Source organism: Lepidochelys kempii, chromosome 25, assembly GCF_965140285.1.
Source record: "Lepidochelys kempii isolate rLepKem1 chromosome 25, rLepKem1.hap1, whole genome shotgun sequence".
Taxonomy (NCBI): Eukaryota; Metazoa; Chordata; order Testudines; family Cheloniidae; genus Lepidochelys; species Lepidochelys kempii.
The window spans coordinates 19,232,162-19,246,377 of record NC_136404.1 but is presented as its reverse complement, the minus strand read 5'-3'; the positions used below and the strand labels follow the sequence as shown (position 1 = coordinate 19,246,377).

General features: G+C 45.2%; 1 protein-coding gene across 5 annotated transcripts in view; it reads left to right on the top strand.

Annotated features, from left to right (window-relative positions):
* SIN3B (SIN3 transcription regulator family member B) overlaps positions 1-7,066 on the top strand; it is a 32,425-nt gene extending 25,359 nt beyond the window's left edge. For 4 of the 5 annotated variants that reach the window (XM_078850575.1, XM_073324700.2, XM_073324702.2 and 1 more), the window contains 6 exons: positions 309-478; positions 1,284-1,457; positions 2,679-2,771; positions 3,092-3,186; positions 3,720-3,924; positions 4,299-4,643. In XM_078850575.1, the coding sequence (XP_078706701.1) occupies positions 309-478; positions 1,284-1,457; positions 2,679-2,771; positions 3,092-3,186; positions 3,720-3,924; positions 4,299-4,529 (968 nt within the window). In that variant the 3' untranslated portion in view covers positions 4,530-4,643. Of the gene's footprint in view, positions 1-308; positions 479-1,283; positions 1,458-2,678; positions 2,772-3,091; positions 3,187-3,719; positions 3,925-4,298; positions 4,644-5,448 lie in introns of those variants that run through there. The other variant, XR_013635006.1, reaches the window with a different exon arrangement.
* The last annotated feature ends 7,150 nt before the right edge of the window (positions 7,067-14,216 follow it).

The following is a 14,216-nucleotide window of genomic DNA, read 5'->3' as shown; positions in this document are numbered from 1 at the left end:
TACTGTTACAAAGAGTCTTGGAGTTTGTTGCTCACATTTAAAATACAGACACATGTATGAGAGTTGAATCAGGCACTGCCCCAATGACAATTTCAGATAGTGACACTGTTCTCATGGGGTCTTCCGTATGCTGTCAGTGGCATCTGGAAGGATGTGGTTGGTGCTACACTTGAAGTGTATTGCTTATGTCTAAAAATATTCTTGCTGCCAAATGTCCTAGATCTAGAGCACAGTTATCTCTTCTGTCCCCTGCCTCGGGGCCACCCTCTGCCTCTTGTGTGCAGTGACTGCTTTCTTCTCCTGCCCAGGTGAGGTGGAGTTGGAGGAATACTACCCAGCATTCTTGGATATGGTGAGAAGTTTGCTGGATGGGAATATTGACCCCACACAGTATGAGGACACTCTGAGGGAGATGTTCACTATCCACGCCTACATTGGCTTCACCATGGACAAGCTGGTGCAGAATATTGTCCGCCAGGTAATCATCTCTCAAATCATCTCTTAGTGCTTCCATGGTGCAGTTGGTGGACAGCCCTTCCTTGTCCTATTGATAAACAGGTCTCTCAGTGTGTATGAGAGAGTTAGCAAAGGTCAGAGTAAAGGTGAAGAGGAGCTTAACCTTAGAGTGACACTTGGAATGTATCTCCTGGTGAGACAGGCATTCAACTCTTTGTTTCCCTCCCCGTCTCTCCATAGCTTAAAAACCCTGGGTATCGCAGTTTAAAGGAATTGGCATTTGAAAATCTAGGCCTGTGGACTTGCAGCTTCTGTACGTTTCAGTATTCCCTCTTTGATTACAAAGGTTGCATTAGGGTTACAAGGTATCCTGCAAACATAAGAAGCCAAGATTTCTCCTGAGGTGTTTACACAACCGTTAGGTGATGGGAAAAAGGCTGAGGAAATAGTGAAAGGAAACGACTATTGGTAAAATCAGGAGAAAATGCAGTTTGTGAACGGAAATTCCTGTGGCCAGTTAACTTACGACTACACCTCTCATTGATTTCTCTGCTGATGACACTTGACTGTCCCCACCAAAGCCATTTGGATGCTTGGATTAGGAGTTGTGTTAGACGATTCACACTAACTACATTATCAAGCTCTCCGTTACCAGTTTAGCAATTAGATGTTTAAACAAGTGCTTAAGACTTGACTGCCTCTTGCTCCCTCTGTTACATTCATTGCAAAATGGGAGGGGGGCAGATGTAAGGGAGCAGTGTGGGTTGCACCAGTGTATGTCACACTCTTGGTGGAAACTTGCTGACCCCTTTTTCTCTTGATAACAGCTTCACCATCTTGTGAGTGATGATATCTGCCTGAAGGTTGTAGAGCTCTACTTAAGTGAGAGAAAGCGAGGTGCTGCTGGAGGCAACCTGTCCTCCAGGTGTGTCCGGGCAGCCAAGGAGACCAGCTATCAGTGGAAGGCTGAGCGCTGCATGGCAGATGAGAACTGCTTCAAGGTGAGAGCTTGCTTCAGAGGAATTACCCAAAGCAGAGGGGAACCAGACTGGGGTGGTCCAGACAGCAGCAGTCTGATGCTCTCCTGATAGCCTAGCTCCCAAGAGATTAGATGAATCCTGTTACTTAGGGACAAGGGAGTTTAATTTATCTCTTGGATCAGGCAGCTGGGGAGTTATCCTATCTTTGTAGCTCCAAGCCAAGGAGGCTGTGATCAAGCGCCCATCAAAGTTTGCTCTTATTCAGACATGCAGGAAGCCTTTGAGTGAATATATTACTTTTCAGATAGTTCCATAGGGGCATGTGGCACTTTGAAGGCAAATAAAGAGACAAAGCTCTTTCCTGACAGGGCAGTGGGCAAAGAGAGCTGAAAGGAGAGGGCTTCTGCCCTTTAGGCACAGCATGAATGCTGGCTGCACTCAGACCTAGGCAAGTCCAAAAGTGTGTGGTGAGTTTCAGTGCTAGGGTTAGAGTTCAGAGGCTTTATGGACAGTGAGTTTCAAGGAAGGATTTGAATGTGGAAGGATGGAGTCTTAGGGCATCTTTGCAGAAGGCCCAGGAGGTTGGTTCCAGGGGGACTGGTGGGGAGGCAGAGGGAGGAGATGGTGGTTATAGTAGCCAGTGCAGGTGAAAACCAAAGCTTTGGAGAGTGGTTCTAGCAATAAGGATCGAATTAAGAGGAAAGTCTTGTAGAGGAAGGACAGGCAGCATTTGGCAACAGTTTGGACAGGCATGAGCAAATGCGAGAGAAGTCCAATATAACATCAGGGTGGTGAGGAGGGGAGTGGTGCAACTAGCAGTCTTGGAGGGCGAAGGGTCAGGAGGACGACGGGAAGGAAGGATGGAGCTTTGTTTTGATGTATTGAGTTTGAGGAGTTACTGTGCCAAGGGTGATGGGGCAGGCAAGAGGAGCAGGTTTCACAGAAGGAGGGAACACCCAGGGTGAGTGGGGCAGGGCAGAGCTTGAGAGTTGGAAAGAACATCTGCATAAAGGTGGCATTGAAATCCCCAAGGACACAGTGTAGAGGAACGGAGAAAGTGGTAGCAAGAACTGAGCCTAGGTTTCTGTGTGGTCAAGCATCAGGGTGCCATGTTGTATATTCACCTCTTCTCCAATCTGTTGTGTTCAGTGGAATTTCCATGAAAATTCAGCACACTGATCTGGGCTCCTGCCGAGCTCTGGAGGCTCCAGGTGACATCCTTTGTGTCTCACTTCATTACAGGTAATGTTTCTTCAGAGGAAAGGGCAGGTGATAATGACCATCGAGCTACTAGATACAGAAGAGACCCAAACAGAAGACCCTATGGAGGTTCAGGTAATTAAGCTGCAAGGACTATGGAGTCACCTCTGTGCCACTGACAAAGGAGGCTGCCAGGAATGTTCCCTTCCATTTCACTCCAAATTGTGGGACAGGCTTTCCCAGGACAATGAGTGTACTTGGGGTAGAGCATGTGGAGGACTGTGTGTCCTTGATGTAGAGGCTGCTGATACAGAAGTGGATTTAAACGCAGATTGGCTCAGGGTGGTTGGGTTAGGTACAGGCAGCTTTAAAAGCAGTCTGGAAATATCCTATTAAGGCAACTGAGTTTATTCTGGCTGGGGAGATATGACTTGGAAACGGTCTTTCTTGTATAGCACTTGGCTAACTACATGGAACAGTACGTTGGGGTGGAGGGCGTCCCAAACAACCAGAACGATGGCTTCTTACTGAAACCGGTCTTTCTGCAAAGGTGAGCTCTCCCCTTTCCCTGGTGTCTTGCCCACGACAGCTGGTTCTGCTGCTGCCCTGTGTGTTGAGATTATTTTGATTCTAATCCTGTGTGAAAGAGTCCCTTAAAATTTTATTTCTTTTGCACTTTCCATCCCTAGCACCTCAAAACCAATATACTGTACACACTGTTCCAGGGAAATACAGACCCACTGGGTTGCAGGTTTATAACCAGTGTGTGGCGCTCTGCACAGGGGCTTTTAGGGCAGCAGTCAGGTTTTCACACAATATTAAGTGTACAGTAAGGAGGAGAGAGTGGGACTGTCTTCTAAGCAGTCCCTCTTTTGGGGGGGAATTTATGGCCTAGTCCCTTCTGCACTTCATCACAAAAGTATGCCAACCTTGGGGGTAAGGGGGATGGTCTGGAAGCAAAGTTCCTGGGAAGAGCCAGGCATAGGAATGTGAATTTCACGCTCTGATCTTTGGTGACTAGGAGGGTGGAAGCTGAATAGCCAGGGATTTTAAATTACTTCATAATACTTGGTTTCGTCCTAGGAACCTTAAAAAATTCCGCAAGTGGCAATGCAAGCAAGTGAGAGCTCTGCGGAGTGAAGTGAAGAGTTCCTGGAAGAGGCTGATCGGGGTGGAGAGTGCATGCAACATGGACTGCAGGTTTAGGCTCAACACCCACAAAATGATGTTCATCATGAACTCTGAGGATTACATGTACAGGCGGGGGACTCTCTCCCGAGCTAAGCAGGTGCATGTCCTGTTATTCTCTCAACAACTCAGGCACTGGCAGAGATGGGGAACTTCAGCTGCGACACCTGCAGTGACAGGAGTCTCATGGCTGAATTCCTACAGACTGCTCCCTGGAGTTACATCTCCACGCTGGCTGAAATAGCAGAGGAACTGGTAAATGCTGTATACCTTAGTTTACTAGCCATAGCTTTACCATGCAAGTTGCACAGGAGGATAGTTCCATGTAAGAAGCAGAGGCCTCTAGAAGCAGGTACAAGGGATATGTGCTCCTCTGGTTGTTTTAAAGCATGAATGTCTCAAGTGTCCAGAGAGCTGAAGATTTAACCTTCTCCCCTATGAGCCTTTCAGTGACCTTTACTGTCCTTATCTCAGGTGCAGCCCATGGTTCTGCTCAAGCACCACCAACAGTTTGATGAGTGGCACAGCAGGTGGCTAGAAGAGAATGTTACTGTGGAGGCAGCAGAACTGGTTCAAGACTGGCTAATGGGCGATGAGGACGAGGACATGGTCCCATGCAAAACAACTTGTGAGACAGTGAATGTCCATGGGGTCCCCGTGAATAGATACAGAGTCCAGTACAGTCGCCGTCCGGCCTCACCATGAGCAGAGACTCATCCACATGACCATGCCAAGCAGGAGCTTTGCCGGCAAAACACTTTTACTCTGAGAATAGTGGTGGGAATGCAATGTATGTATTAAAGATATTTATCCAAACAGCATTTTACTTTGAGTTATGATGTATTTTCCATATGGCATAGAATTGTCTCCTTGCAGTGTAATCCTCCAGGCCATGTCATTGTGAAGAGCGCTAAAGCCATTCCTGGAAGAGGGCTCTTAGCATTGCCACTCTGTATAGTAGCTTTCTATCATCAGGCCTACCACAAGTCAGCCGGAGTGGGAAAGGCTGAGCAAGGTGGGCTGTCTACTTGGGTGGTGCCAAGTGCTCAGCTCCAGAAGAGCTGCCAAAGGCTGCTGCGTTGGAGGAACAGGGCAAGCTGGCCTGGCTGCTTGCAGGGGTGGCTGAGGGGGCTGCATGCTCTAGTCAGTGTAGAGCACGATGGGTGCTAGAGCTGACCCTGGCAGCTGCCTCATCTTTTTGAAGTGTTTAATGTTTCATGTCCCTCTGCATTTCATGCCATGCCTTAGTCTGCAGAACTTCTTAATATAACCCCTCAGGGCCAGTGGGCCCAGAGCAGTGGCTTTGCCATGGGTGCAGGGACTCAGTTGCGTTATCTGTTCAGACTAATGAAGCTATGAATGCCACGTGCGTTACTGCTGCTGTGGTGGGGAAATGCCAAATCTTGAGACCTCAAGGGAGGGAAATGAGACCCTCGAATTTTAAAACAGCTAGATTGGCTAAGAGTTTCAGAGCAGGCGCTAATCAGAAATGGCTCCATGGGCTGCATTGCTGAGCAAGTGAGCCCAGGCACATTCTCTGCCTCCGCAGAGAATTCTGTATTGGATCCCTTGTTGATCTTTATAAAACTGTGTCACACTGCAATATCCTGCCTTCTCATTTCAGGAACTGCTTGAAGCTGGAATAAAATCCATGAGGAGGTCTGGGTTTTTGTTTGTGTTTTGCATGCTGATGGACAGCCTCTGGAGACTCTGTGTTGCAGACACATATCTTAGTACTGCTGGGATAGTAACACTTACAAAGTGGATCAGTAGATGGAGCTCTTAAAGCATGTTTGTATTGGCTTGGAGGGTTTCCTAGATACTGCTCTTTTGCTGATGTCTGTACAGATGCTCTCTTTTGCAGTGACACACAGAAATGTGTATTCATGGGAGGATTCTGTCCAGGCATAAGCAGTGTAGACAAGCTATTCCATTGACACGTTCTGTACCTCTTCCTGAACTCTGCCAAAAAAAACAAACCACCCACCCACCGGGCTCTGAACCACACAAAACTCTACATTCATCTTCTGACTTAAATCTAGCAAAAGAACCAGAAAGTTCAGAGTCAAGACAGCCCTGCAACCCCATCCTGACTTCACTTGTGTATTGCAGGAGCCTGGGAATATCACATAATCCTGTGTAAAATACATTGTGTCATGAGGCAAATCTAGCTTCTTTTCAGCCCTGACTCCGAGGACTCCTGGACATTTGTGGGGGTGGAGGGGGAATTGGACCCCCAAATGTGTTTGTTTCTGTGGTTTGGTTTTTATGGTTATAATTTCTGCTGGACCCAAGTAGCAGCCTATCGGAGTCGTGCTATGTTTACCCCACTGTACTGCATTTGGTTTCGCAGTTGTCTCCCTTGACAGCAGAAGAAATGGGCCATTTGTGCACATTTGACCTAAAACTGTACCAGTTGTTTCTTTTTTGCAAGATAATCTGTGAATGGGAGACAGCAAGGCTGACCATTTGGCATTTGTGGCTACATGCACATCCATTGCCAGCAGTGCGCTTTGTACCATGAACCCAAATTCTTATTGTCCAGGGCTCAACTGATGCCAGTGGCAGGAATTATATGAAGGTTTTTTCAAAGCCCTTGGCTTGTTTTAGGTAAGGGATGGAGCTCTGTAAAAGGTTAGGATAGATCTGACTAGTGCAACATCTCTTTTGCCTCTACACAGCTCTACAAACACACCTCAGTCCTGTTCAACACTCTGCTGTCCCAAGCAGAGATGACCAACTGTGCCAAATTTTGTTATGGTTTTGTGATACAGACAAATGTTTACTAGAAAGTAGCTTGCAACTTGTGGCTTAAAATGCAATTGATTCCAAGTCTCCCAGGGTGCGTAAGGCTAATACACGCATGGACCCTGGTCAGTCTCCCCAACATTTTTAAGTGTACTTCAGGTATTTTTACGCATCCTTATTTTGTAAACCTTAATTTATAATCTGAATGGATTAAGTGAGAATTTCATCATTTACAGCACTATTGTCTCAAATGTGATAGTAGCAAATGATGTGAATGAAACAAGTGGGTGGTGCCAATGTGTTTGAGAGCGGCCTGCTAACATTTGAGATTTCAGCATTTGAACACTGTCTATCTTCTAGCATGAAATTGATTAAAGAAAGTTTGTTCTTCCATTTTTTTGAAGGATCTTTGCTTTGGGGCTTGTAATTGCTTTGCCAGCTCTTTGAATGTAGTTTTTTTATATTTATTTGCACATTCAAGTAAAATAAAATATTGATTTTAAAAGTCAGCAGCTCTCCCTGAGTTCTTTGTTTTAAGTGAATTTAGAGCTGGTGTGTACAGCCCTGGAGACTGAAGACTCATTTCTAACTATAGAACAGCCTGATAATAGGCTGTATAGGTGTCTGTAAAGGCAGGTGTAGGACAGCCAGAGCCAGCTTGTGATCTGGACATCTGTTTGCTATCGCCCGCACTGAGACTTCCAATTCACTTCATATGGGCCAATAGGCAGTCCTCAAAAAGGAAACAACTTGTGGCCATTAGCATCTTGGGCTGGTTTTGAGTGATAGACTAGAGCAATGGTCTCCAAACTTTTTGGATCACGCACCCCCAGGGCCAGCTCTAGGGAAACTTTTAAAAAAACACCTGCCGCCGGCATGCCACCGAAGAATCAAAGGTCCAGGAGCACGGCTGCCGCCGTGTCGGCAGCACTCCTTCGGCGGTGCTCCTCCTACCGCGCACCCCCAGGGATGGTGTTGCGCACCCCTGGGGTGTGCACACCCCACTTTGGAGACCACTGGACTAGAGGCTCTTGCTGCTACTGCATTACCAGTGCCAACTGTTCTACTTATCTGATCGATAAAAACACTGCTCTTCTGGATCTGACTAGCTGTTGTATGTAGGGACTGGTGCCTTGAATATTTGACTTTCCTTGGTCTACCCCAAAGATTTAGATGGTGCCATGGTTTCTGGGTTTCATTTTCAAGTGCCAGTGAAAAGCGGAGACATTTATTTGGCTTTCAATACTCTGGCCAAAATGTGCCCTTCACAGAGAGCTGGGGGCATTCAACCCATCTAAAAATCAGGCCACTTCTTTAAGTGTAAGAGATTATTTAGGTGCCTAACTGTAAATCACCTAAGCTTGAAAATCTTATCCACTGTCTGCATGTGCATCTTATCCACTGTCTGCATCACTGTGAAAAAGGCAAATGCAACCCTAGGATACAGCAGGCAAGGTATTTCCAGTAGAGACAAAGAAGTGTTATTACCATTGTATAAGATGGTACAAAGAGACCCCTCATCTAGAATACTGTGCAATTCTGATCTCCCATATTTAAGAAAAGGAGTACTTGTGGCACCTTAGAGACTAACAAACTTATTTGAGTATAAGCTTTCGTGAGCTACAGCTAACTTCATCGGATGCATTCAGTGGAAAATACAGTGGGGAGATTTATATACACAGAGAACATGAAACAATGGGTGTTATCATACACATTGTAAGGAGAGTGATCACTTAAGATCCGATGAAGTGAGCTGTAGCTCACGAAAGCTCATGCTCAAATAAATTGGTTAGTCTCTAAGGTGCCACAAGTACTCCGTTTCTTTTTGCGAATACAGACTAACACGGCTGTTACTCTGAAACCTGTCACTTACGATGAGCTATTACCAGTAGGAGAGCGGGGGAGGGGGAGGAAGAAAACCTTTTGTAGTGATAATCAAGGTGGGCCATTTCCAGCCGTTGACAAGAATGTCTGAACAGTGGGGGGAGGGCGGAATAAACATGGGGAAATAGTTTTACTTTCTGTAATGACCCATCCACTCCCAGTCTCTATTCAAGCCTAAGTTAATTGTATCCAGTTTGCAAATTAATTCCAATTCAGCAGTCTCTCCTTGGAGTCTGTTTTTGAAGTCTTTTTGTTGTAATATTGTGACTTTTAGGTCTGTAATCGAGTGACCAGAGAGACTGAAGTGTTCTCCGACTGGTTTATGAATGTTATAATTCTTGACATCTGATTTGTATCCATTTATTCTTTTACATAGAGACTGTCCAGTTTGACCAATGTACATGGCAGAGGGGCATTGCTGGCACATGATGGCATATTTCACATTGGTGGATGTGCAGGTGAACAAGCCTCTGATAGTGTGGCTGATGTGATTAGGCCCTGTGATGGTGTCCCCTGAATAGATATGTGGGCACAGTTGGCAACGGGCTTTGTTGCAAGGATAGGTTCCTGGGTTAGCGGTTCTGTTGTGTGGTGTGTGGTTGCTGGTGAGTATTTGCTTCAGGTTGGGGGGCTGTCTGTAAGCAAGGACTGGCCTGTCTCCCAAGATCTGTGAGAGTGATGAGTCGTCCTTCAGGATAGGTTGTAAATCCTTGATGATGCGTTGGAGAGGTTTTAGTTGGGGGCTGAAGGTGATGGCTAGTGGCGTTCTGTTATTTTCTTTGTTGGGCCTGTCCTGGAGTAGATGACTTCTGGGTACTCTTCTGGCTCTGTCAATCTGTTTCTTCACTTCAGCAGGTGGGTATTGTAGTTGTAAGAAGGCTTGATAGAGATCTTGTAGGTGTTTGTCTCTGTCTGAGGGGTTGGAGCAAATGCGTTGTATCATAGAGCTTGGTTGTAGACAATGGATCGTGTGGTGTGATCTGGGTGAAAGCTGGAGGCATGTAGGTAGGAATAGCGGTCAGTAGGTTTCTGGTATAGGGTGGTGTTTATGTGAGCATCGCTTATTAGCACTGTAGTGTCCAGGAAGTGGATCTCTTGTGTGGATTGGTCCAGGCTGAGTTTGATGGTGGGATGGAAATTGTTGAAATCATGGTGGAATTCCTCAAGGGCTTCTTTTCCATGGGTCCAGATGATGAAGATGTCATCAATATAGCGCAAGTAGAGTAGGGGCGTTAGGGGACGAGAGCTGAGGAAGCGTTGTTCTAAGTCAGCCATAAAAATGTTGGCATACTGCGGGGCCATGCGGGTACCCATAGCAGTGCCGCTGATTTGAAGGTATACATTGTCCCCAAATGTGAAATAGTTATGGGTGAGGACAAAGTCACAAAGTTCAGCCACCAGATTTGCCCTGACATTATCAGGGATACTGTTCCTGACGGCTTGTAATCCATCTTTGTGTGGAATGTTGGTGTAGAGGGCTTCTACATCCACAGTGGCCAGGATGGTGTTTTCAGGAAGATCACCGATGGATTGAAGTTTCCTCAGAAAGTCAGTGGTGTCTCAAAGATAGCTGGGAGTGCTGGTAGCGTAGGGCCTGAAGAGGGAGTCTACATAGCCAGACAATCCTGCTGTCAGGGTGCCAATGCCTGAGATGATGGGGCATCCAGGATTTCCAGGTTTATGGATCTTGGGTAGCAGATAGAATACCCCAGGTCGGGGTTCCAGGGGTGTGTCTGTGCGGATTTGTTCTTGAGCTTTTTCAGGGAGTTTCTTGAGCAAATGGTGTAGTTTCTTTTGGTAACCCTCGGTGGGATCAGAGGGTAATGGCTTGTAGAAAGTGGTGTTGGAGAGCTGCCTAGCAGCCTCTTATTCATATTCCGACCTATTCATGATGACGACAGCACCTCCTTTGTCAGCCTTTTTGATTACGATGTCAGAGTTGTTTCTGAGGCTGTGGATGGCATTATGTTCTGCATGGCTGAGGTTATGGGGCAAGTGATGCTGCTTTTCCACAATTTCAGCCCCCCCCCCGCTCTCCTGCTGGTATTAGCTCATCTTAAGTGATCATTCTCCTTACAGTGTGTATGATAACACCCATTGTTTCATGTTCTCTGTGTATATAAATCTTCCCACTGTATTTTCCACTGAATGCATCCGATGAAGTGAGCTGTAGCTCACGAAAGCTTATGCTCAAATAAATTGGTTAGTCTCTAAGGTGTCACAAGTACTCCTTTTCTTTTTGCAAATACAGACTAACACGGCTACTACTCTGAAACTTCCCATATTTAAGAAAGATCAATTCAAACTGGAGCCAGGTGCAGAGAAGGGCTACTAGGATGATCAGAGGAATGAAGATCCTGCCTTATGAGAGGAGACTTAAGGAGCTAGCTTGTTTAGCCTAAAAAACAGAGGCTGAGGGGAGATATGATTGCTCTCTATAAATTCATGAGTGGGATAAACACCGGGGGTGGTGGAGAGGAGTTATTTCAGTTAGGGGCCAACATTGGGACAAGAACAAATGGATATAAATGACCAAGAAATTTAGGCTTTACATTAGACAAAAGTTTCTAAGGAGTCAAGTTCTGGAATAGCCTTCTAAGGGGAGTGGTGGGGGCAAAAAACCTAACTTGTTTCAAGACTGAGCTTGATACATTTATGGAGAAGGTGGTATTATAAGGTTGCGTACAATGGCAGTGGCCCATCTGTGACTGCAATTAGCAAATATCCCAATGGCAGGAGATGGGACACTGCAGGAGGTGGGGGGAGGGCTCTAAGTTACTACAGAAAATTCTTTCCCAGGTGTCTGCCTGGTGGGTCTCAGGATCTAACTGATCACCATGTCTGGGGTGGGGAAGGAATTTTTCCCCAGATTAGAGTGGCAGAGACCCTGAGTGGGAAGTTACCTTCCTCTACTGGGTGGGGCACAGGTCATTTAGGGGTTTGAACTAGAGTAAATGGTGGCTTCTCTGTAACTTGAATTCTTTAAATTAAGATTTGAGGACTTCAGTAACTCAGCCAGAGGTTACTGTTACAGGAGTAGGTTGGTGAGGTGCGGTGGCAGCCGGTCTTGACTAGATCATGATGGTCCCTTCTGGCCTTAAAGGCTGAGTCTATGAATCACAAAACAAGTGTCCTTTGGCCTGTCTGGCTACCTGTAATACCTTTTGCCTCACATTCATAATGGTTTTTATCCTCAGAACACCATGACAAGGTAGAGAAGTACTATTCGCTTCCTTTTACAGACAGGAACTGAAGCACAGAGATTAGTAACTTGACCAGGACCACCCAGAGAGTCTGTGGCAGAGCAGAGAATTGAACCCAGGTCTACTGAATCCTTGGGTGGTACCCTATGACTGGATCATTCTTCCTGGTCAGACGTGGCCATTACCACAGATCTGATATTGAAGGAACAGACAAGAACTATTGTCCCCTCTTTTGCTATAATAGTTATATTATAATATAATATAAAAGCTATTATAATAGTTATATTTTCTATTATTTCTTCCTCTGAGCACTTGCCTATTAGACTAAAATGCTGCAAGTATAAAAGTCACTTGGTTGCAGCAATGCTTTAAGCTGGATCCTCTAGTATCTCTCAGACACTAAAAGAGAAACAAAACACAGTATATTATCAAAAAGAAAAGGAGTACTTGTGGCACCTTAGAGACTAACCAATTTATTAGTCTCTAAGGTGCCACAAGTACTCCTTTTCTTTTTGCGAATACAGACTAACACGGCTGTTACTCTGAAACCTGACAGTATATTATGTAAGTGCTAAATGTAATTAAAGTATTTCCAGTCTAGGTCCAGTCTGCTTGGAGCCCATCTCTCTAGTCCAGTATCTGGGAGCTTTAATCATACTCTTCTGCAGTTCCTGCTCCGTAAAATGAGACGTGGTTAGCATTCCTGAAACCTGCCTGCTAGCCATTTTGTTTTCTAGTGTAGGCTGCCAAGGCTCTGTTAGAGCTAAGCAAAGATGGCCTGAGATGGAGAAAGCAAAGAGCCCATGAGGTGGCACAGTCGCTCTATGAAAAGGCAACTTTTTAAAGGAAAGTGGTTTAAAAGAAAAAGTTCAGATGAACTCACTGCACAAACTACTGTTTGTTTCCAGCAGCACCCCCATGGTGCTAGGTGCTGCACAAACATGATATGATCCTGGCTCCCTAAGATCTTACATGCTAAATTAACCTCTGAAGCTAAATAAAAGAGGCATTCAATAAAGTGTCTTCAGTTCACAAGTCTTTGGAACATGTGCTCAAATTTATTGCAACTGCAATCATGAAAATAGCCTGTCACCTCTGGCCTTCCCAAATTCCTGCATAATAACAGAGGTAACTATCTTTCCAGTGAGCTCTAGCTAACAAAGGAATTAATGTATATTTTTGCAAAGGAAGCTGTAATGATGTGACCCAGATCTGATAGGAGTTTCCTTTACATCATTCTCAATACTTCAGTTGCCATAATAAAATGGAACTGTCCTTTTTTTGTTCGGTGTATGATTTGCTCACAAGGAAACAAGCTGTTTTTCTGTTTCTCCTATAGATAATCCTCTGATGCATATACTGCATGGGATAATTTGACAAAAAAAAAAAAATACAGGGTTGGTGCCTGTGAGGACACAATACACTTTATACAAAGGCCTCCTCTCAGAAATCTTGGCCATCTTACAAAGAAAATGTCCCCCAGGCTACAAGGGAGGGAATAGGCACTCTGAAGGGACAGCCAGATCCTGACATCATCCAGTGCAGTCTGAGCTCAGACAGAAATCTCATCGAGTGAGCAACTTTAATGGCAAAGAACAAAATTTGTTTAAAAATATTTTTTCTGGATAGTTGATTGAAATAGGCATGAATTCTATTCTAATTTAAACAAATGGGAAACACTAAAGGGAGTAGCTGGACTCTGTTTAATAATTTGCTTTTTATTTTACATGTTCCTGTACTATATGCTGCCAACTCCTAGCAGAGAGCATGAGCCTGTGAGCAAGTAGGAATGACCTAGGAACTCCTTCCTCCCACTCCTGGACTATAAAATGTGGTTATTCCTTCACACACAGTAGTCAACTCCAGTGCAATGCTAGGTGACTTTGTCTTAATCAAATCAGGCAGCCATTCCACCTTGCACTTATGTAAGTTACAGCTTGGTCTGGCAATCACAACCTATACAAATTCTAATGTTTGATTGAACCCCGCATGGCAGCTCCTTTGCATTGTCAATGCTGCCAAGAAACCCACGTCATCTGTCAGTGTCTGTGTCAGGGAGGACATGCCCCATCCCAAAGGCCTTGTGTCTACAGACGGGAAATTGACCAGCATGACTATTCTGGAATAACTCACTTCCTTTAGCTGGACACTGTGCTGGAATAATTACTCTGCTTTGCAACCAGAGTAATTATTCTACCAAAAATCACTTTTATTTTAGAAGAGAGTCCAACCAGGAAATATTCCAAAATTATTCCCCCACGTAGACAAGCCCAGAGTTTGTTGTGAGCTCCCATCCAAGGTAAAGGACGGTAGCAATGAACAAGGGCTTTACTCTTTTTAAACCTTTGTATTAGGGAAGTGGGTAGAGGTCAAGGTCCTGAATGCTGAATAAATGTGGTAAATGGCAGTCTCTGGCCCAAAGAGCTACCACTAAAAGCCAGAGCCTATTGGGTGATATACTTATTGTGCCTTGGCTTCTTGAGTGTTAGCTCTTCGGGTAACATAATAGGATGTGCCCAATCAAGGAGCAGTGATTACTGAGGTTGTTGCAGTTTTC